Source organism: Mya arenaria, chromosome 13 (assembly GCF_026914265.1).
Source record: "Mya arenaria isolate MELC-2E11 chromosome 13, ASM2691426v1".
NCBI lineage: Eukaryota > Metazoa > Mollusca > Bivalvia > Myida > Myidae > Mya > Mya arenaria.
The window spans coordinates 49,758,525-49,781,776 of NC_069134.1; the positions used below are offsets into that span (position 1 = coordinate 49,758,525).

Genomic DNA, 23,252 nt, shown 5'->3' on the forward strand with positions numbered 1-23,252 from the left:
TGATATGTTTTGTGGTATTTAACAATTTACTATAAAACACAGACATTAGAATTTTAATAATTGTTATTCTTAATGTCAGTTTAATAATAGTTTCCTTTCTATTAGAATTATGACAGATTTCTAATTTGCTATAAGTTATTTTGAGAAAAAAGTTTCATTGTATACAATAAAGGAAAATGTTTGTTTTTGCAGGTTTGCCAAATTTTTTCAAAGGCATGTTCACCTATGAATAATTTTCAATCTGTAGGAGTTTCTGATGACATTCAAAGGGGATCAGCTCTTGAAGGACATCTTTCACTTAGCTATTTGTATGAGCAACACAGCGCTTGAGAAATCCACATTAGCTCTACTTGCCCCACCCACCCCCGTCAACACAGAGGGCTCTGAGGCCAAGCAAAGTAAACCGCCACCAAGGAAAGGTGAGCTTTTGATGTAGTTCTATTATCAATAAGGTTAACATAGCTATTGAGAAAGTGATATTAGCTAAATTTTCCCCACCCACCCCTGTCAACACAGAGAGGTCTGAGGCCAAACAGGTAAGGTGAGCAGAATTGGTATACCGTAGTTAAATTAATAATAAAAGTTACATGGCACTCAAAAGGCTACATTACCCCACCCATCACTGTCAACACAGAGGGGTCTGAGGCCAGCCAAGGAAAGATGGGCATTTTAATATCTTTTTAGTTGTATTAATAATAAGAGCTACATGGCTCTAAATAAGCGACATTGGCTCTCACTGGATTGAATCCAAATTTAACATTATTTTGTGAAATTTTAGTGGTTTTGGATTAGATCGAAACTCACACCTAAGTTGGCATTGGCGCCTAGTGGCATTTTATACAAGCCAACTACATTGAGTGGTTGGCTATGAGCTAACTTATTTAGTAATGGTATTAAAACTAAGCCTATGCGATCATTTGAAACAGTTAGAGGGCTTTAATGCAAGTTTAAGCAACTAAAATGTCCTTATTTTTTTTTTCATCTTTAAATTTGAATTCAGATGCCCTGATTGGTCAAGATCTTAAAGATATATATAAAGCATTGTCAAAAATTGATGCTGGAAGCCTAAGTTAGATTTACCAGTGTTTGATGATGACTACTTTATGGTGCCACAAAATTTAAACCTTGTGAAAATGACCAAAACAAAAAATTATGAAAAAAGGACATTCAAAAATAGATTGATAGATTCAACAGTACAAACATTGAAAGAGTGATGTTTTAATGTTGGAACCCATAAGTTTTGCCAAATGTGAAGAAAAATTGCTGAACGATAACTGATTTTTTATCTTCCTATTAAAATTGTATTTAAATGTTTTTATTTTCATAAGACTCCCTAGTTGAAGCCCTCAAGAAGTACATAGAGCGATGTCTGAATGCGGGTGCCCTTAGTCTTGTACACTTGGACAGAATAGAGGAGAAACTGCTAGAGGATTTTGCCTTTCCCCACTTTCAACAGATGGGGAACGGGCGATTCCTTGAGTTTGTGCTGGCAGAATTTAGACAGGTGCATTTCGATTGTTCTTGTTTTATGTTCATAATTTAAACATTATATATATTACAACCAGGCAGAATTTAGACAGGTGCATTTCGATTGTTCTTGTTTTATGTTCATAATTTAAACATTATATATATTACAACCATTGTGAAGAAAGTTATGATAACATATACAAAGTCACTCACGTTGGCACGATGTTATGTGAGAGTGGACTTGTGTTGTGGGGGAAACTGGAGTACCTGGAGGAAACACACCTGTATAGCTTGGTGACTACCAAACAAACTGACATGTGCCCAAGCTGGGAATTGAACCCAAGTCTTCATGGTGAGAAGCTAGTGCACTAACCACTGCATTAACAGGACAACCTTAACGTCACTTAGAAATGATGATGATTTTGTATCTCAATGTGCTGCAGATGTTGGAGGAAGGTGGAGGGCTGGTTATGGGCTCTAGTGGTGGGCAGACAGATGGTGATGTGTCATTCAAACCCCACCAAGCTGACCTTGTAGAGTTCATCAGACAGTGCAAGCAGGCTGGCATCCTCCAGGTAGGGTTGATTTTAAGTGGTGGTTATTTTTGTACTTGCACGTTAAAATATATACCTTAAATCATTGTGTATAGAATGCTAGCTAGATAGGACGCACGCAAAAAGTATGAGAAAAATCAAGAAAAAAACTTTATATCACTTATATTATGTATAAGACTCATTGAAAAAATGTCAAAATCGGCAGCCGCCATATTTGTTTTGACAATTTTTTTTTTGTTAAAATGTTTATTTCACAGTTTTCCAATATCCATATTTTAAAATAGTCCAGTCCAGGCAAAATGTGTAAAACGACTATAGGCATGTCATAGCAGGAATACAATATATGTATAAAACATCCAATTTTCTTTGATTGAAAATTTAGTTTTATTTGAATTATAAACCTAATTCGTCATATGCAATACATAACAATCTATTTTCTTTAAAATTTTATTGCTTAAGGTCCTATTTCTTTTGTGTAGTATTGCGAAAGTAAATTTCCCATGTCTACTAGATTAAAGTGTGATACGGAATTAGAAAACACAGTGTGTAATACAAGCATTCTGTTTTCAGTTGTCCATATGTTATGTTTAAATCATGCAATATTTTAGACAGAAATTTGATTGCTGACGTATGAAATAGAAGTCTCGTTTTTTAATAGAATATGGTACATAGTTATTTTCACCAGAATATAAAATAACTATGAAGGATGGCTATTTAAAAGACTTATAGCATGTTTCAATTTTTCAGGCTGAGTCCATAGAGGATGCTCTGTGTCGGCAGTTTGGTGTGAAGGATGTGCGACATCTTGGGCATGGAAACATCACACGCTTGCTGAGTTTTGCAGAGAAACACGCGTCCGGACGGTTCTCGTACGGAGATGTTACAGTTGTGTATGAGGCTACACTAGCTCCACAGGCTGGGTGAGTTTGTGTGTCATGTTAATTGTTTAACCCTGCTATTTGAGATTACGTATAGCTGACAAGTATTTTACTGCCGTCAGTTTCTTAAACATCAGTGTGCCATTTCAAGTGGCTGAAATAAGCACTAGTAAAATGCTAGCTCAAATTCTGGACTTATCTAAGAATTTGATGCCAAGCAATAGTATACAAATTAAGCTGTTTCATCCAAAATGAGTATTTCGATGGCTGCATGTTTACAAGACTCTTAGAAACCAATCAAGACTAGGTGGAAATTTCAGCAATACAGTACTAAAGGTACAAAAACCTTGTGTCTTAACTTGTGTGTTCTATCACAACCCTTAACCATCAGCTTGTCCAAGGTTGGGACACTACAAAAGAGAAGCAGCAATAGTCTGCCTACTCCACTGTGCCCCCTGCTGGAGAATATGACCTTGACATTGACCTTGTGTCTTAACCCTGTGTGTTCTATTACAGCCTCACAACCAGCAGTTTGTCCAGGGTTGGCATACTGGGACACCAGACAAGAGAAGCAGCAAAGATCTGCCTACTCCACTGTGCCCCCTGCTGGAGAATATGACCTTGACATTGACCTTGTGTCTTAACCCTGTGTGTTCTATTACAGCCTCTCAACCAGCAGTTTATCCAAGGTTGGCATACTTGGACACCAGACAAGAGAAGCGGCCAAGATCTGCCTACTCCACTGTGCCCCCTGCTGGAGAATATGACCTTGACATTGACCTTGTGTCTTAACCCTGTGTGTTCTATTACAGCCTCTCAACCAGCAGTTTGTCCAAGGTTGGCATACTTGGACACCAGACAAGAGAAGCGGCCAAGATCTGCCTACTCCACTGTGCCCCCTGCTGGAGAATATGACCTTGACATTGACCTTGTGTCTTAACCCTGTGTGTTCTATTACAGCCTCTCAACCAGCAGTTTGTCCAAGGTTGGCATACTTGGACACCAGACAAGAGAAGCGGCCAAGATCTGCCTACTCCACTGTGCCCCCTGCTGGAGAATATGACCTTGACATTGACCTTGTGTCTTAACCCTGTGTGTTCTATTACAGCCTCTCAACCAGCAGTTTGTCCAAGGTTGGCATACTTGGACACCAGACAAGAGAAGCGGCCAAGATCTGCCTACTCCACTGTGCCCCCTGCTGGAGAATATGACCTTGACATTGACCCTGTGTCTTAACCCTGTGTGTTCTATTACAGCCTCTCAACCAGCAGTTTGTCCAGGGTTGGCATACTTGGACACCAGACAAGAGAAGCAGCAAAGATCTGCCTACTCCACTGTGCCCCCTGCTGGAGAATATGACCTTGAAATTGACCTTGTGTCTTAACCCTGTGTGTTCTATTACAGCCTCTCAACCAGCAGTTTGTCCAGGGTTGGCATACTTGGACACCAGACAAGAGAAGCAGCAAAGATCTGCCTACTCCACTGTGCCCCCTGCTGGAGAATATGACCTTGACATTGACCTTGTGTCTTAACCCTGTGTGTTCTATTACAGCCTCTCAACCAGCAGTTTGTCCAAGGTTGGCATACTTGGACACCAGACAAGAGAAGCGGCCAAGATCTGCCTACACAACTGCCCCTTGCTGGAGGATTTAGCTGCCTGGAGTCAGTGGTCTATGGTTTTTGAACCCGAGCTTGGCAAGCTGAAGGATTTTGTTCAGAAATATGGAGGGGTGACAAACAAATCATTGGAAGGTAAGATATAATTCAGATAATATGAACTAAGGTGCTGCCTCTACGGGCTTGAAGTGTTATTGCCCGAATCGTAGTTCTTTTTATGAAACACATGTTGTACAATACATCGCGGCCGGCATTTTTGGCCTCTCGGGCCATCAAGAACAACTAGCTGTTTTATATACATTAAAGTTTGCAAACTTTTCAGTACATGTTCTTTAAAGTTAAGCACATAGCCTTAATTTATGAATATTCATATGGCAAGGACGAAGAGGCTTTTTTGAATGTGCTTTTCAGCTGTATACTTATTTTGATATCGGGTCACAGTCCAATACAGTCCATACAATTTAAAGCTGCACCCTCACAGATTGAACTTTTTTATATTATTTTTTGCCTTGGAACGAGCCAATTTTTGCGAATATGCCTGGTTACCAGTGATATAAGACTGCTGATAAAAAAACAGATCACAGGTTTTCATATTTATGTTCTTAAATTGATGTTTTATGCATTTTTCTTAAAGCGTTTAGCCATATAACATTTTCAAACGAAATATGAAAAACTCCGATCTGATCTTTTGTCAGCAGTCTTATATCACTTTTATTCAGATATTAATACAAAAATTGGCTCATTTCAAGAGAAAAAATAAAGAAAGTTGTTAAAACGGTAAATCTGTGAGAGTGCAGCTTTAAAACAGTTGTCACATATTATAGGTAAATGATCAATTTTGGACAAATGTTACTGCTTCCAGATAGTGATACAGGAAGTATAAACATTGTATTAAAAATGTTTCAGAATTATTCGGAAATAAAACACAATTACTTTATATTCTAAAGTTTACCTTCTTTAGTAAATAATATGTTTATTTTTCAATATCTTCAGGGGGAAGAACAGCTGCCTTTGACTTCATTGCGATGGAGATAGAACCAGGTCACCTGATCAAAATTGCTTCCATGACGTCACCGGAGCACTTTGCCTCAGCCCTGGAGAGACGGGACGTCGTGGGTGTTGCAGGGCACCTAGTGTCCATGTCGGTCGCCTATAAAGGGGTTAAGAACATGCCTCTTGCCCTGCTTACTGGCCACATGAAGACTGCGCTGCTGCAGATATATGCAAATGAGAATCATGACAGTGGTAAGATTTCCTTAGGCTGAAAAAATGTCGGTTGTTAAATCTACACTCTCACAGATTGACAATATTGTCTTTTTTAATTTTTAGCTCCACTGGCCGAAGGCCATGGAGCTTATGTCGTCACAGATTGTCCGTCGTGAGTGCGTGCGTGCGTGCGTGCGTGCGTGCGTGCGTAAACTTTTACTTTAAACGACATCTCCTCTGAAACTGATAAGCGGATTTTGACAAAACTTCACAGGAATGTTCCTTTGGTGGTCCTTTACCAAATTTGCTCAAATGGTTCTGGTCCATTGCACAATATGGCCGCCACAGCTAAAAATAGCAAAATCTTTAAACGACATCTCCTCTGAAACGGATAGGCAGATTTTGATGAAACTTGACAGAATTGTTCCTTGGGTGGTCCTTAACCAAAATTGCTCAAATGGTTCCGGTCCGCTGCACAACATGGCTGCCAGGGCAAAAAAAATAGAAAAACCTTTAAAGAACATCTTCTCAGAAACCGATGATCAGATTTTGATGAAACTTAACAGAAATGTTCCTTGGATGGTCCTTTATCAAATTTGCTTCAATGGTTTCGGTCCGCTGCACAAGATGGCCCCCAGAGGTAAAAATAGAAAAACCTTTAAACGACTTCTCCTCAGAAACCGATGATCGTATTGCAATGAAACTTGACAGAAATGTTACTTGGGTAGTCCTTAACCAAAATAGCCCAAACAGTTCTGGTCTGCTGCACAACATGGGCACCAGAGCTAAGAATAGAAAAAAAACGTTAAACTACATCTTCTCAGAAGCCGATTATCAGATTTTGATGAAACTTTACATAAATGTTCATCGGGATGCCCTTTAACCAAAATTGCCCAAATGGTTCCGGTCCGCTGCACAACATGGCTGCGAGAGTTAAAAATAGAAAAACCTTTAAGGACTTCTCGTCCGCAGTCTTCACGAAAAACATTTTAACCTACTAGCCAGTTGGACTAGCATAATGGCATATTTTACTAGTCCGAATGACAATCCAGTAGTCCGACTATTTTGCCACATTATAAAACTGTATGCTTGAGGTAAATACCTATTTCAATTGAGCAGCTTGCAGTTTGAGTAAACATTTCTTTATTATGATGCTCATGCAGTGATAGGGAGTGACATCCTTCTGTTGGGAATAGTGCTCCTTGTTTTTCAGAACCTATGGGTACTATGTAAAAACAAAAGGCATCTTGCTTGAATAGACTGTAATAATATCAACATGGTTAGAAAAGAAATGCCATGCTTTAATAGCTTTGATTACATTTTACTACTGAATTACCTCCCTTTAATAGAAAAAAAAATAATGTCTTAATTTTTCACGTATAGCATCTTTAAATAATTTTTAAACAATAATAATTTATGAGTAAACATATAAGCATAAAGTTCTCACAAAAAGATCAATTTAAAAACCTTACATTTATACATAGGAAAGTATATATAGACTGAACATTAATTTTCGTTTAAGTGACATTCTGAAAGTTTATGAAACAGCTATTTTTAGTAACTTAAATGGCCGAAAAGTGTAAGTGAAACACCAAGTCGATTCTATCTCGTCAGTTCTTGTTCAGGTTAGATATTTGCTTCATAATCTATTCAGATTAAATGTTAACCGATGATCAGATTTTGATGAAACTTGACAGAAATGTTCCTTGGGTGGTCATTAACCAAAATTTGTTAAATGGTTCCAGTCCACTGCACACCATGGCTGCCAGAGCTAAAAAATAAAAAAACTTTATACGACTTGTCGTCGAAACCGATGAAACCTTTTTTCGATAAAACTTGACAGAAATTTTTGTTTGGTGCTCCTTTACTCAAATTGCCCAAATCATTTCGGTCCACTGCACAACATGGCAGCCAGAGCTATTAAAGTAAAAAAAATAATTAAATAACTTCTCCTCAAAAATTGATGATTGTATTTCTATGAAACTTGACGAAAATGTTCGTTAGGTGGTCTTTGCTTGAACCTTTTGGCCAGTGGAGCACAGGCACTGATGTGCCTCTAGTTGTCTTAAAATCAGCTGATTTTGGTATCAATGCCTTTGATCGAGTCATATAAGATAACTGACAATAGAACAGATCTCAATTTGTATGGACAACTGCCAAAAAAAAACCTGTTAATTTTTCTTAAAGTGTTTGAAACACTTTTAGCCATAAGACATCTATTTTCGAATGTAGATATGAAAAACTGCGATCTGATTTTTTGTCAGCATTCTTATATCACTGGTTTCCAGATATTGACCTCAAAACTGGCTCATTCCAAGACATTTTTTTTTTTAAATGTCCAATTTGTGAGAGTGCAGCTTCAAATATGAAGATTGAAATTGGCCAAGCCTGTTATCCTGAAATAAGAACCTAAATTGATATAAACCACTATATTTGGCAAAGAATTTCTTTATTAAAACTGCATTGGCCTAAACTTGTTTTTTTAAGTAATGCAAAATTTAAGTACTTTATCTCATCTGGATGTTAATAAACTGGTACGAAAAAGTGAATGATTAAAGCTCAATTTGTAATCATTTTCCAGATATGTCAGGTGAAAGCCATCACATAGCAGCCATGTTTGCCCTCCAGTGTCTGCTGCGATGTCCTACAAGGATTGCCCTGGCCCTGTGTAACCAGGTGTTCCTGGAGCCCCTCGGGCAGGTCATGGGAGCCACCAAGTGTAAACAGGTATGTCTCTTGTGTGCAGGTGTGAAGCTCATTGGCAGGTGTGTGAACAGATATTTCTGAATAGAAACAGAGCCTGTGTACTAAAAGTGTACTAAAGTGTCTAATCTGGTATATAACTGATGAGCATGTGTTTAAGCAGGTATGTGCAGGTGTGTTAACAGGTACAGAGCTTATGTACAGATGTGCTAACAGGTACTGGATTTGTGTGCAGGTGTGAACACAGGTTTTGGGCATATGTTTACTGCGATAACAGGTACAGAGATCATGTGCAGGTGTGCTAACAAGTATTGGACTTGTGTACAGGTGTATAAGCAGTTATTGGACTGATGTACATATCTGTAAACAGATATGGAACTTATGTGCAGGTGTGTTAACAGATATGAACTTTTATATACAAATGTGCTAAGGTATAATTCAATTTTGGTACAGATTTTTATTCATGCACATGAGTGATGATATAGTGCAGCAGTACAAGATTCCGACTCCATATGCAGGTTTTGCCGGGTCTGTGTACATCAGTCAGTGACCAGACCAGGTTGTCCCAGCTGGGTTGTCTGCTGGGAATCCAGGAGTGGGCGGGGCTGGTCACAGAAAAGTGCATACTGCCGGAATCTGCGATACAACAGCCGCAGTCTGAACTTGTGGACTTAGTAGGAGGGGAGGATGAAAAGCAGGTAAAGTTGGCTTTGATTGAACCTTTTTAGATGTCTTCTTGTGAATTGAGACAAAAATGATTACTGGAAAGTTTTGTTTTATTTCTTGTATCTTTGTTGGGTCTTTCTAAGTTAGACTTAAGGTTTTTGCAGAAGACTGCTGTGTAATTGAAAAGTTCAAGTTGTCCTGGTAAGACATGGTGTTTTGAGTATGTGTGTCGGCCTAGGGAATGCTGAGTTCATTAAATCCCTAGGGCAACTTTCCACCAGCCTCTATTTAAAGTCACCAGTCCTGTTTGGGAAGTCGAGAAAGTAGACCCAATCCTGATTGATAACAACTTTAATCCTGTTGTTGAAAAACCTATAGCTGTATTCAATAGCACCTTAGATTTTACTTAATTTTATGATAAAAAGTGTTTTGATTGAACTGTTGAAAATAACGGGCCAATAGATGGAAATGGAATTACTGAGGCGCGGCCAAGGAAAACGATAAGAGTAATATTAAATACTGCCCGAGGACATCTTATTATTGTCATAATACTCAGACTGAAATAGTTGGCAATAATTTCATCACATTTTAATCATACAAAAGTCTTTTAAGTTGACATGATTTTTTGCTATTTATCCCGCATGTTCTATTAGGAGTCACAGGTTTGAGTTCCAAAGCAGGCATTTCAGAGTTTAATGAACAAGTTATATTACAGTCTGTACAAGAAGAGGAGGAGGATGAAGAAGATGAAGAGACCTTTGAAATGTATGAAGTGTCTGACTCTGAAGATGTGGATGAAATCCTTGCAGGTGACCTTGAAACCAAGGACACAGAAGAGGGGAAGGTCAAACCTGGTGACCTGGATGAAGAAGAAAAGGTGGAAGGAATGAAGGATCTCAAAGATGAAACAGGTATTTACATTTTAAGGTTTTTGCTAAAGAGTTATGGAAGGGTGCTGCACACTGTCCCTTTTTGGTAGCACTTTTCTGCCCGCATCATTCCGTAGTCATGGAGACAAACATGTGCACCCTTCTGCCCTTAAAGAAATCAATACTGAAGATTGCCAATTATTTCTGTTGTTTTGATTAAAACTTATAATATGATTATACATTTGTAAATACTTTACATAGTTGGCAGGTGACACCAAATATTGAAAAATAAAATCATCTCCTCATTTTAATTGTTGATTTGTTGATCGATTATGACCAAATACATCAATTGTCTCTGATTTCAGGCCCAACCAATCAATTTTCGGTTATAATCGATCATCGGAACATCACTACTATATTTACATGAAACTTATAAAGTTCACACATAAATGTGTAGCAATGCCAGCAACTGCCCCTGGTCTTATGTAAGTCATAGTGATTGGCTTAGTAAAAATTGGTCTGAAAAAGTTTCACCTACACTCATGAAACTTCATATGAATGTTGGTGTGCATGGGAAGTTTTGCACCTTGGGATTTGTTTGACAGTTTACGTTTATATTGAAAGGAGACATATCACCACTCCCGTGTCCAGGCAGTGTCTGGGAGTATTTATCACTTTTGTGATATCTCAAATTTAATAATTTTTAAATGATTTATTGATTCCATGCAGACAAAGATGGCGACACATTGATGGATGAGGCTGAAAAAGGTGGCTCTGACAAACCTCGCAGTACATGTGAAGAAATTATTCACACCATACAGAAAGAAGAGTTTGGCGTTGGTGTTCATCTCCATGAAGATGGTGAGAGATTGATGAAGGTATGCATTGAGGAAAAAAAATGAGTGATTGATTGGAGCTCTTTAGAGTGACTTAAGATAATTTATGAATATGTCCCCTGGATTATTACTGAAAGAAGGTGGGATTTGGTGGACTTCCCCAAATAGGTTTCAAGGCAGCAAAAAAGTAACCTTGTGGCCCAATAGGGCTTTTCGGGCTATCTGGTCATTTTGAAATGATTTTCTTGGAAATACATGCACGTTGACTTTAAAAATCCTTTAAGTGTACTTGCTTCTCACCAAGGCGACCCAGGTTCAATTCCTGGCATGGTCGCATGTGAGCTTGGTTTGTGGTCACCAAACGGAACAAGTTGGTTTACCAGCGTACTCCAGTTTCCCCCACAATACAAGACCACACTCTCGCTAAACATCATGCCAACCATAGTGATTAATATAATGTTGTAATAGCTTGTTTCACAAACGTTGTAAAATAAATCAGTTTAAGTTAATAAATCAGTTTAAACTTAAATTCTTTTAGGTTCAACAAGATCGTTTGGGTCGCAGTTTGGACCGACTGTCGAAGGACTTGTACAGCAAGGACACACACTTTGTGTTAGAACTTGTACAAAATGCAGACGACAACAGTTACCCTGACGACCTGGTCAGTAGCCGTGAAGGCTGCCCCGCAGTAAAGTTTGTGATTGACGATGCTGGGATTAGCGTGTGTAATAACGAGTGTGGTTTTGGGGAGAAAAATATCCGTGCATTGTGCGATGTTGGACGTAGTACGAAGGGCAAGCATAAGTTTGGATATATAGGTGAGTACAAAAGAGACACCATCTGCTTCCCTCATAAAGCCCCCCCTTCTGCCAGCATAGAATTAAATGCTCTAGACTGTCAATTATCTTTTCGGTTTTGATTAAAACTCATTATAAGATTATAATTACATACAAACTTAACATATTTGGCAGTTGAAACCTAATATTACTTCAATTTATTGCAGCTTCTTACATTTCAAATTCATCATTTTTAAGCTCTTCACAGTCTGCCTCAATGTACCCTTTTCTCCCTTACTAGTAGTTGGTAGACTACTTTATGCTTGTATATTTATTTTATTGTGATTGAAGACAATATAAAATTCGGAAAACACTTTTCTGAAAAAAGTTTTAATTAGTATAATCTTTATTCTTGATAAAAGGTTAATAACTTTAACAAATTTAAATTGATTATACATTTTAAAAAGGCACAATATAGGTTGATGCATATGTATGTTTTACTCATTTGACTAGCGTATGATTTGTGTACAGATAAAATGCATTAAAATAAAAAAACAAGATGATATTTTTTTTCACCAATTTACATTGTGCTGACCTTTAAATGTTTGAGTGAAACCCATTTTTATATTTCTCACAATAGGTCAGAAAGGTATCGGGTTCAAGTCTGTGTTCCGCGTGACCGATGCCCCAGAGGTTCATTCTAATGGCTTCCACATCCGTTTTGACGTTAAGAGCGGGCCGATGGGATACATTCTGCCCCACTGGATTCCCGAGGAGGAACATGTGACACATGATGAGTAGGTGTCATATATTCTGAGTTTTAAAATAAGCAAGTGTAAAAAGGAGTGATGTTCCAATTATCAATTGTAAATCGAAAATTGATCTGTTGGGCCTGAAATCAGCGACAATCACTTGTATTTGGGCATAATCGATCATCGTTTCAACTGGAGATTTGTTTTTCCTCTTTCCTGTCATTATTATACCCCCACAAACGAAGTTTGAGGGGGTATATAGGAGTGAGCTTGTCGGTCGGTCGGTCGGTCGGTCTGTCTGTCGGTGGGTCGGTCGGTCGGTTTTCATGGTTTCCGGACGATAACTCATGAAAGGCTTGACAGATTTGAAAAAATTTTGGTACACAGGTGTAACATCAGAAGATACAGGTTAAGTTCGATATTGAGGCTGGTGGGGCCAAGGTCAAGGTCACTGTTACTAAAAAAAGAAAAACGGTTTCCGGACGATAACTCATGAAAGGCTTGACAGATTTGAAAAATTTTTGGTACACAGGTGTAACATCAGAAGATACAGGTCAAGTTCGATATTGGGGCTGGTGGGGCCAAGGTCAAGGTCACTGTTACTAAAAATAGAAAAATGGTTTCTGGACAATAACTCATGAAAGGCTTGACAGATTTGAAAAAATTTTGGTACACAGGTGTAACATCAGAAGATACAGGTCAAGTTCGATATTGGGGCTGGTGGGGCCAAGGTCAAGGTCACTGTTACTAAAAATAGAAAAACGGTTTCCGGACGATAACTCATGAAAGGCTTGACAGATTTGAAAAAATTTTGGTACACAGGTGTAACATCAGAAGATACAGGTCAAGTTCGATATTGGGGCCAAGGTCAAGGTCACTGTTACTAAATATAGAAAAACGGTTTCCGGACGATAACACATAAAAGGCTTGACAGATTTGAACAATTTTTGGTACACAGGTGTAACATCAGAAGATACAGATCAAGTTCGATATTGGGGCTGGTGAGGCCAAGGTCAAGGTCACTGTTACTAAAAAAAGAAAAACGGTTTCTGGATGATAACTCATGAAAGGCTAAACGGATTTGAACAATTTTTGGTACACAGGTGTAACATCAGAAGATACAGATCAAGTTCGATATTGGGGCTGGTGGGGTCAAGGTCACTGTTACTAAAAATAGAAAAATGGTTTCCGGACGATAACTCATGAAAGGCTTGACAGATTTGAACATTTTTTGGTACACAGGTGTAACATCAGAAGATACAGGCCAAGTTTGATATTGGGGCTGGTGGGGCCAAGGTCAAGGTCACTGTTACTAAAAAAGAAAAACGGTTTCTGGACGATAACTCATGAAAGGCTAAACGGATTTGAACAATTTTTGGTACACAGGTGTAACATCAGAAGATACAGATCAAGTTCGATATTGGGGCTGGTGGGGTCAAGGTCACTGTTACTAAAAATAGAAAAATGGTTTCCGGACGATAACTCATGAAAGGCTTGACAGATTTGAACATTTTTTGGTACACAGGTGTAACATCAGAAGATACAGGTCAAGTTCGATATTGGGGCTGGTGGGGCCAAGGTCAAGGTCACTGTTACTAAAAATAGAAAAATGGTTTCTGCTTCATAACTTTAATTGGGCATGAGATATTGTGATGAAACTTGCTGTATAGGCAGCCTCTGTGAAGACTATGCTTGTGATTGAAAATGGGGCCAGTGGAGTAAAGGTTTTTGTGCACTGTTACGAAAATAGAAAAACGGTTTCCGGACAAACAATACATGCATGATAAAAGAAGATGCAATGTGCAGTAACCTTGGAGTTATGGCCTCTTTTCATAGGAATGGTTTGCCATTCCTGTGTCCAGGCGGCATTTGGGGGTATTCGTCACTCCTGTGACAGCTCTAGTTTGTGTTTTGTTAATGTTTGTCAATTTTCTCCTCTGATTTTGTTGATTCATTTGGAAGTGTTCAATTGTTATTGTTAACAATATGGGTGAAAGCAACAACAACACTAAATAACTTCAGTCACACACATACCATAAACATAGTTAAAGATTTCAACTTATTGCACAAGAATAAAGCTACAGTTAAGGTCTTGTCAAAAAAACGATTGTAATATCCATAATCGGTTACTTGATTTGAACCGATTATCAATAGTCAATCTGGAACCGATTCCCAAAACTAGTAAAAGGAAGCTCTTAAGGAAAAGATTGGAACTGTTTTATCAACAAAAAATTGATCTTACTCAAATACATAGAATAAACCAATCTGATATTTCTGGGAACTGCTGCTGGTCAAACACTGACATAATCCGATGAAAATGTATTTCTACACGATACTTTACTGTTAAAACTACGGTATACCGGTTTATTTCCTAAAACATTATATATCGTTATGCTTATGAAAATCATAAGGGCTATTCTAGTAAAACATATAACCCACTGGGGAAAGGCAATTATTTAAATAGTATGTGGGTGGATGTCTTTTTTCCATTATTTGGATCCAAAGAATAAAATTGCTTCTGTAGGGGGGTGGTTTCCCCCTGGGGGTTATATGTTTAAATGGAACAGCCCTAAGTGTATTAATCATATATTTATTGATATTCCATTATCTTATTATTTCAGATGGATGACCCACATTATCCTGAAATTGAAACCGGACATGCGTCTTCAGACACGCACCCTGGCTGCGAGATTCAATGACATTCACCCCTCGTTACTATTGTTTCTGCACAGGTTGAGGAAAATCACTATTGAAAACAAGGTTGATCATTTATCTTCAGATGGGCTTAATGCATGTGTTGTATATAAAAATGATTACAAAAAAAGAAAATATTTTGCTTATAAATCCTATGCCACACAGTCTGCGTTCATTACTGAATTTTATGATGGATGGTACATCTTCGCAGACATTCTTGCCACAATATGATTTTATTTATTGCTTTTGTACTATATATTGTATTGATGGACTTGTACAGAATTTGTTTCATTTTTTTTTTCTTTCTGTGTACCAAATTTTATGTTATTAAAGAGCTTTTACCACATTTTTTCACCTGCAAATTATTGTTCCTAATGTTTAAGCTACATTGTAGAGTAAAAATAAGTACATTTTTTTTTTTTTCACAATTTGGTTAAATTCCATAAAAGAGTGAGTTTCTTCATGTTTAAAATATCTAAAGGAGAGATTGGCATACCTAATAGTGAAGGTATCTGCCTTTTACCCAAGAGTTGTGGTTTCAAACCTCACCATGCATTCTCATGGAACTCTCAAAAAAGGACACCAGTAAATGGTTTCTACAGAAAGAAAGAGTGATTTACATGCATATTAGATTTAAGCTGTCTTAAGTATTGAGGAAAAATTATAAAAAAACAGTTGATATGATTTTAAACTTGATATCAAGTTAAATATATTAAGTTTAATTTTATTGTATTTTACATTAAATCATTATCCAGGTAGAGAATGCTGTTCAGTCTATGCGTCGCAGAGATGTCGGAAACAATATAGTCGAGATAGAGCACAGCGGTGGCATGGAGCGATGGCTGGTTGTGAAAAAGACACTCGACGCCAGTAAGATCTCTCTCCAGGCCAAGTCAGGCGCAGAAGTTGAGTCAACAGAGATAGCCCTCGCCTTCCCGCTAAGGCCTCAGGGACCAAAAGCTGCTCTACAGGTAGTGTGACAGTGATTATTATGGGCAATGTCATTTTAATTTTGCGAAGTAGTACAAGTCATTGAAATAAGTCTGGATGAACAAGCCCGAATTCATATACTACTGCATGGCATTACCTTTTTTGAACAAGCCCTTCTGTATAAAACCCAGAATCTGACCGAGCCCAGAAAGCATTTTACCAGTGAAGGGCTTGCGGGCTTGTGCTTATTTCGACCTCTGTAGTACCATGTACTTGGGCCAAAATCTGTCATTTTGAGACTGCTTTTTATTTTGTGGTGGTTGGGTTTTCATTGTCAAGTAGCCAGTTAACATGGGAATTTTGTAATACGAATAAGAAATGTACTTCATGTAACGCCTTGCATATAGTTCAACTCACAGCTGGGAATGAATAAGTAAAAGCTTGAAGCCTAATGGAAGCCCTGGCTTGTTAAAAAAGTCTGGATTTCGTTATATATGTATATATTTGGGCTTGAGGGTCACAATATACAATTGTTTACTTATTAACTGTGAAATATGCTGTAATTTTGACCAAAAAATCCCAATTTACTGAGGTTATAGCTGACGTCAATAATGATTTTGCGGTCAATATGAACTGCATTTTTTACAGCTAATAAGAAAATAACTATTTCATTACATGATACTGCATGAAATATTATGAGGCCATATGCTGAACTGTTTCCAGTCTTGACACAGACATGTTAATATGGCGTTTTTGAAATGATTTTTCCAGCGTTATTATGATGTCATATGAGAAACTGTTTCCGGTCTATTAAAAGACAGATCGTATTTCGTTTTATTTTGTCGACAAAAATTGCTTTTTGTTCAATCATAGACGGTTTATTTATAGATCATGTAATTATTTCATTTATTAAATTAACGTTATGGTATTCGGGCTTGTTTAAGAAGATCTTAATTTGATAACTATCTCAAATTTGAGGTTTTTAAACATTTTGCTAAATTGCAATCAAATCGTACTGATTGTTAATATTCAAATGCTTTTGAGATTGTGTATTGAATATTTATAGATATTTGAATCTTACGTTTTATTCCTACCAGATGATGCCACCAAAACAGCCAGTGTTTGCTTTTTTACCTCTAAGAAGTTATGGATTCAGATTCATCGTTCAAGGTAAGCATGAATAAGACCTACAATGCTTTGTATGTAAGAATATGATATTTTCATTGTGAAGGAGGAAATCAGACACTTGTCTATGTGTTCTAAAATGTGAACGCTCAGACGTGATTTTGCAAATTTCCTAAGAAACGCTACTGCACTAAATCAGTTCCATGCATTTACACTGCGTGGGAACAGAAAAGGTATTAGTCAATCCGTAAATGAATACAATGGTATTAAAGAAAGAGTTTTCAAGTTTTAGGCTTATGTTGTGATGATACAAATATTACCAGCTTATCAAAACCTGACTGGAAGATGAAATGAAATGTCATTAAAAATCATAACTAGCTGCCCTTGTTATCTTCACTGCATTTGAAGACAGTAATATTATGTGTTCAAACGAGTGTAACATTGCGTTGGTGCTTTTGGGGAAAAATATTCAGCAAATTGATTGAAACAGAGATGTTATTTGTCAAAATATTTCTGAGGATCTAATTGCTCCAGGGACCAAAAAAAGAAAGTAACTGATTAAAGAAAGTGGTAGCTTTTGGTTGTTATTTTATTTGTTGTTAGAATTGACACTCCAGTTGCTTCAAATTTGAAGTTAGGAGGGCCCTCAAAGGGATTTAAAAAAGCCAATTTTGTTTCTGCTGCAGGGTGCTTCACCCTTTGACCCCTCCCAATCGGAGGACTATTGTCGTCCCAAGAACCCATTGCCGAAATTGTTTCAGCCCTCCAGCAGCCAGGTCAATCATATTTCTGTTAAATGTGGTTTGCAGTAGAAAGCAAACTTAGCTGTAGGAGAGGTCAGATATTTGTACAGTCGTTATCACCATTCCACTTTTTCAACAGGTGATTTTGATGTTCCATCAAGCAGAGAGGATGTTGACCGGGACAGCTCCTGGAATCAATGGCTAAGAAATGAAATACACTCCATATTCATAGAGTCCTTGGACACTTTCAAGGTAATGATTTTGCTATATACATGTTTTTGAAGTTTTGTTGAGTAGGTAAAATACAAACAGTTCCTGGAATTAAAATATACAACCTACATTTGCAGACAATGAAATTGTAGATAAGCAATCATTTAGTAATAATCTTAATCATTTAGAATTTCAACTTTTGCGGGTGTTTCAAGGTCCGCCTATTGCCACTCGTTGATATATAATCCCTACATCAGATTTTGCGTTGACAAAGTATCGGCCAATGAGATAGTATTCTAAGTTAAGTTAGTTTAAACCTTTATGTTTAAGACGGGCTTGTTTGCTACACTCACTCTGCCAATTCTAAATCATTAAGATTTTAATTCATGTCATCTAACTATTACTTGTCTCAGGAATGAAATACACTCCATATTCTGAATGCCCTAAATGCTTTAAACCTTATGGTTGATGATGTTCCAACCACAATCCCACGAAACTTGGTACACATCGCTAAACCATCATCACATAGGTTGATTGGTTGACATACATCACTTCTTGGCTAACTGAGAAAAGGATAAGGGTTGTTGGTATTTATGTGCTGCACCTTTCTTAAAACCATGTTTGCATCCTGTAGTCGAACAAAGATGGGTTTCTCAAAGTTTATGAATGTTTGCTGCCACACATTGACTGCATAATGACTTGACCCCGCTGTCATGCCATAATCACTTACTGTTTTAAATGCCATCAGTGGCCTGAGATGGACAGCAATTCGCAGTCACATCAAGATAAAGAGCTGGATATAAGGGTGCAATTCCCTATGCTCTTTTCGAAGAGTCTTCTTGGTTCTTTAATGTGCCAGGGGTAAAGCCCCGATACAACACATGTATATACTCAGGCCCAAAAAGGTTACAGCGACCTTGAAGCAGTGTGCACGTTACTGCAGTTTGTACCATGGAAGTTCTTGCACGCTCTTTTCTACTCTCATATCACAAATGCATTTCGATTCTTTTTTTGATAGGTTCACAAAGGTTACAGCGACCTTGAAGCAGTGTGCAAGCAGTGTGCACGTAACTGCAGTTTGTACGAATTGTTCTTGAAAAGTTCTTGCCCGCCCTTGTCTTAAATCTCAAATGATTTCGCTCCCCTTTTGTTAGACCCACAAAGGTTACAGCAACCTTGAACCAGTGTGCACATAACTGCAGTTTATATGAATGGAAGTTCTTGCCCGTTCTTGTCTCAAATCACACATGCATTTTGCTCCTCTTTCGTTAGGCCCACAAAGGTTACAGCGGCCTCGAAGCGGTGTGTGCGTACCTGCAGTTTGTACCTATGGAAGACGAAGTTCTTGACTTTTTCAAGCCCGTCTCGGCAGACATCCTGAAGAAGCTGAAGGCCCGGCCCTGTATTCCCACACAGCCTGACAACCAAGGTATAAAATTGATCCTTTAACTTACTACAACCAACCCTTGTGATTTAAACTGTGGATATCTTTTCTTCAGTCATTGTTTATAATTTCAACAAATCTGGCAGTGGGTGCATTGACTGTTACAAAATCATTCTGTGTACATTGACAAGCAGGTTGATTTAGTGTAAATGTTGCAATGCAGACGAAAAAATACATATATGTACAATTCATATGATTCAACATAAAAGAATGAAAAGACAATAGTTGATACGAAAAGAAAATGAATAGGCCAATGTTTGAGGAATTCATTTGTATGCCGAAGGTGCCTATGAAATTTAAAACAGTTTTTCAAGGAATATCAGGTTTAAAGAACAATTATTATTTTGATCACTATTAATTGATTTGATAACTAACCAGGAGTGGTCGACTGGAAAATGCCCTCTCAGACAGTCCGAGTACGAGATTCCCTTGTGCGAAGTGTCATCACACCAGAACTTCTAAAGACCCACCTGAACCTCTATTATGTGAACGATGAGGTGGCGGCCATCTTGAATCCTGCACTCACTTCCTGTCTCGGCATTGAGACTCTCACTTCAGAACACCTGTTCCAGCTTGGGAAAGCACTCATTGTTTCCATGGGATCTAATTGTGGTAAAGTTTTTCCTCCGTTTTTTTTTCTGATCTTAAATTTTGATCATTTACTAATAGAGGGAAAGCAATGACCCACTGCAAGTGAAAATGGGTCTCATGTAAGATGCAAATATGATGTGGAAATTTGTGACATTACACTGAACCAATCAATTTTTCTTTTTAATTTATTTATCTTGAATGGATATAAAATGACATTTAATTGTAGATTTTCAATAAAGCACAACAAATTGTATGCAAACATAACATGACTTCATTTCAGAAATGATGTTGTTGGAATTTTGTTCTAGTCCTGTGTGCGCTGAGGTTTGCTTTTGGTGTGAGAATAGGCTAGGATTCAAAACTGTGAAATACCAAATTTTCCATTACCGTACTTCAAAATTTCTATAAGCGACCTTAATAAATTATAATTTTGGTCAGTACGTTTCCTTGTGATGTTAAATGGTATGTTTTGAAATCTGTACAGGTTCAGATGAAGACATACAGCTGATATCACGCTGGCTGGCGTGCATGTACCGAAGCCTGGATGACCTTCAGGAGAATGAGGCTATCCTCACAAAGCTGAAGACCCATCGTCTCCTGCCCCTCTCGGACGGCCAGCTGATATCCCTACAGGACAAGACGGTCTTCTACCCCATACCCCAGACTAGAGGAAGCCAGAAGAAGTCTGGCAAAGGTAAGCTGCATATAAACATATTTAAACAAATGCCATCAAATTTGCTAATTGAAGCATGAGAATCAATGTACTTATCTACTAGTATTTGTTTTCTATCAAGAAGTGTTTGTGGTGCAGTTTAATGTGATCTAGGGCCGTTTTGACAAACAGTCACAAGTCAATGTCTAGACTCAGACTCAGAAAGCATTTTTAATGTATCAAAAAAAAAAAAATTCATTCAGTTTTCCAAAATTAATTTAAGTAATGTTTCTATTTAGGATAGTAATAAAATTCACTTTCAAGACTCAACTAGATGGAAAGTTTTAATGAAATGAAGATTTGCAGTTTTGCCACTGAATCTGAACTCAAACTTGCGACTGTTCATAATTATGGCCCCAGAACATTTAAAGATGCACTCTTACTCCCAAATAAGATGTAAATGATGAAAAAATATTGTAAACAATGGTTCTTATGAAGGATACCGTGTTAAATTTGAAAGAAAGGTGCTGAAAACACATTATTTCTACCTTATGAGACGATAGTTGATCACTGTAAACCTTCTAGGACCCACCTGTCATTTGAAATTTGTGCATTTTCAGCTATTAAGTACACCGTTACAATCTTTTCATCAGTAATAAATATTTTTCATAAATGCATTATTTAGTTAGTAGTTAAAGGTTTATCAATCAAAACTTATGTTTATAATACATGAGTATATTTTGATTTTAAGTATGTGTGTCACTTTAAAATATACACTTTAAATATCTAACATATATGACTTTCAGACCCACTGCACTACCTGCGTACAGATGTGAGCAGCTTGCATCCGGGCCTTCTGTCGACAGGGGATAATGAAGTGAACAGTCAGGTTCAGAAACTCTTGCTCAGACTTGGAATAAAACAGTTGTCCCCCTTTGACATCATCAACCACCACATTATCCCCGTCTTCAAGTCTGGGGAATGGGAGGTAGGTGAAAATAAGGGAATGTTTTGTTGAGCTGAATGAATTTTATATGAAGTATAGGTTAGATCAAAATCAAATAAATACTGATTTTGTTATAATTTACATAAAGAATGAATTTTGTATGAAATAAATGTGAGATCAAAATACTGATTTGTCATGAATTACATAATTATATGACATTACGTGTATAAAAAAACAGTCCTCAACATAAAAGGATTTTATAATGTAATATTAATATCTATTTTTTGAAGATCAAATCCAAATATTTTCCAACAAGATATGACTGGTAACAGTATATACCCGAATGTACCAGCAAATCAGAAATTAACGAGCCTTTTAAACTTATTAAAACAAGTTTATTTCCAACACAGAAAAAGTCACTTATTAAAACAAGTTTATTTCCAACACAGAAAAAGTCAACAGAGACACTGGTCTCCTACCTTGTATACATCAAAGAGGAAACTGAGAAGCAGGCATCTGTCTGTAACCTTAGTGAGGTCAAGGATGTTGCCGTGGTGATGACTAATCAGGGGAGAAAACTCCTGAACAGGGAACCAGTCCATTTTCCCACTGACTATGGGAACCAGCTGGACCTACAGGTTCTCTTTTCAGGTGAGTTATTTATAGACATGGGGTGAGATAATTCGTGAGCAGGGAACCAGTTCATTTTCCAACTCATTATGGGAACCAGCTGAACCTAATGCTTCTCTGGTCAGTTATTTATAGGTCACCGGCGAGATAATTCCTGAGCAGGGACCCAGTCCATTTTCCAACTCAGTATGGGAACCAGCTGAGCCTACAGCTTCTCTTTTCAGCTCTTGTGATTTATAGGTAATAAGTAACAAGCAGAGAACCAGTTTCCAAACTGATTATGGGAGCAGGCTGGAACTACTGGTTCTTCTTTCTGGAGGGTTTTTATAGGAAACAAAGGGAAAAAACTCTACCAGATGTGTATGGGAATCCCTTTACATGTTTGAGATTTGCTCAGTGTTATACTGTTAGCTAAACAGTACACTTAAAAATATACATATATTATAAAAGGAATGATGTAATTAAAACTTGGAGTCAAAATACACATGTATGCTTTTATTATGCCCCCTTTTGAAAAAAGTGGGGTATATTGTTTTGCACATGTCGGTCGGTCGGTCGGTCGGTCGGTCTGTCTGTCGGTCGGTCGGAATACCAAATGGTTTCCGATCAATAACTTGAGAACGCTTTGACCGAGGGACCTCATACTTGGTATGTGTATTGGTCATCACCAGCAGATGAACCCTATTGATTTTGAGGTCAGTGGGTCAAAGGTCAAGGTCAGTGTGACCTTTACATGAAAAACGGTTTCCGATCAATAACTTGAGAACGCTTTGACCCAGGAACCTCATACTTGGTAGGTGTATTGGTCATGACCAGCAGATGAACCCTATTGATTTTGAGGTCAGTGGGTCAAAGGTCAAGGTCAGTGTGACCTTAACATGAAAAACGGTTTCCGATCAATAACTTGAGAACGCTTTGACCCAGGGACCTCATACTAGGTAGGCTTATTGGTCATGACCAGCA

At 37.7% G+C, this 23,252-nt stretch overlaps 1 protein-coding gene across 4 annotated transcripts in view; it reads left to right on the plus strand.

The window, feature by feature from the left end:
* The window catches only part of LOC128213630 (uncharacterized), a 57,335-nt gene that overhangs the window by 19,251 nt on the left and 14,832 nt on the right, over positions 1-23,252 (plus strand). For all 4 annotated transcript variants that reach the window (XM_052919608.1, XM_052919607.1, XM_052919609.1 and 1 more), the window contains 21 exons: positions 248-419; positions 1,329-1,504; positions 1,911-2,042; positions 2,769-2,941; positions 4,452-4,651; positions 5,510-5,761; positions 8,304-8,449; positions 8,944-9,123; positions 9,807-10,002; positions 10,690-10,838; positions 11,335-11,614; positions 12,213-12,369; positions 14,946-15,084; positions 15,774-15,989; positions 17,046-17,118; positions 17,956-18,068; positions 19,299-19,455; positions 19,849-20,082; positions 20,546-20,755; positions 21,520-21,701; positions 22,109-22,310. In XM_052919608.1, coding sequence (XP_052775568.1) covers positions 248-419; positions 1,329-1,504; positions 1,911-2,042; positions 2,769-2,941; positions 4,452-4,651; positions 5,510-5,761; positions 8,304-8,449; positions 8,944-9,123; positions 9,807-10,002; positions 10,690-10,838; positions 11,335-11,614; positions 12,213-12,369; positions 14,946-15,084; positions 15,774-15,989; positions 17,046-17,118; positions 17,956-18,068; positions 19,299-19,455; positions 19,849-20,082; positions 20,546-20,755; positions 21,520-21,701; positions 22,109-22,310 — 3,739 coding nt within the window. The remainder of the gene's footprint in view (positions 1-247; positions 420-1,328; positions 1,505-1,910; positions 2,043-2,768; positions 2,942-4,451; positions 4,652-5,509; positions 5,762-8,303; positions 8,450-8,943; positions 9,124-9,806; positions 10,003-10,689; positions 10,839-11,334; positions 11,615-12,212; positions 12,370-14,945; positions 15,085-15,773; positions 15,990-17,045; positions 17,119-17,955; positions 18,069-19,298; positions 19,456-19,848; positions 20,083-20,545; positions 20,756-21,519; positions 21,702-22,108; positions 22,311-23,252) is intronic.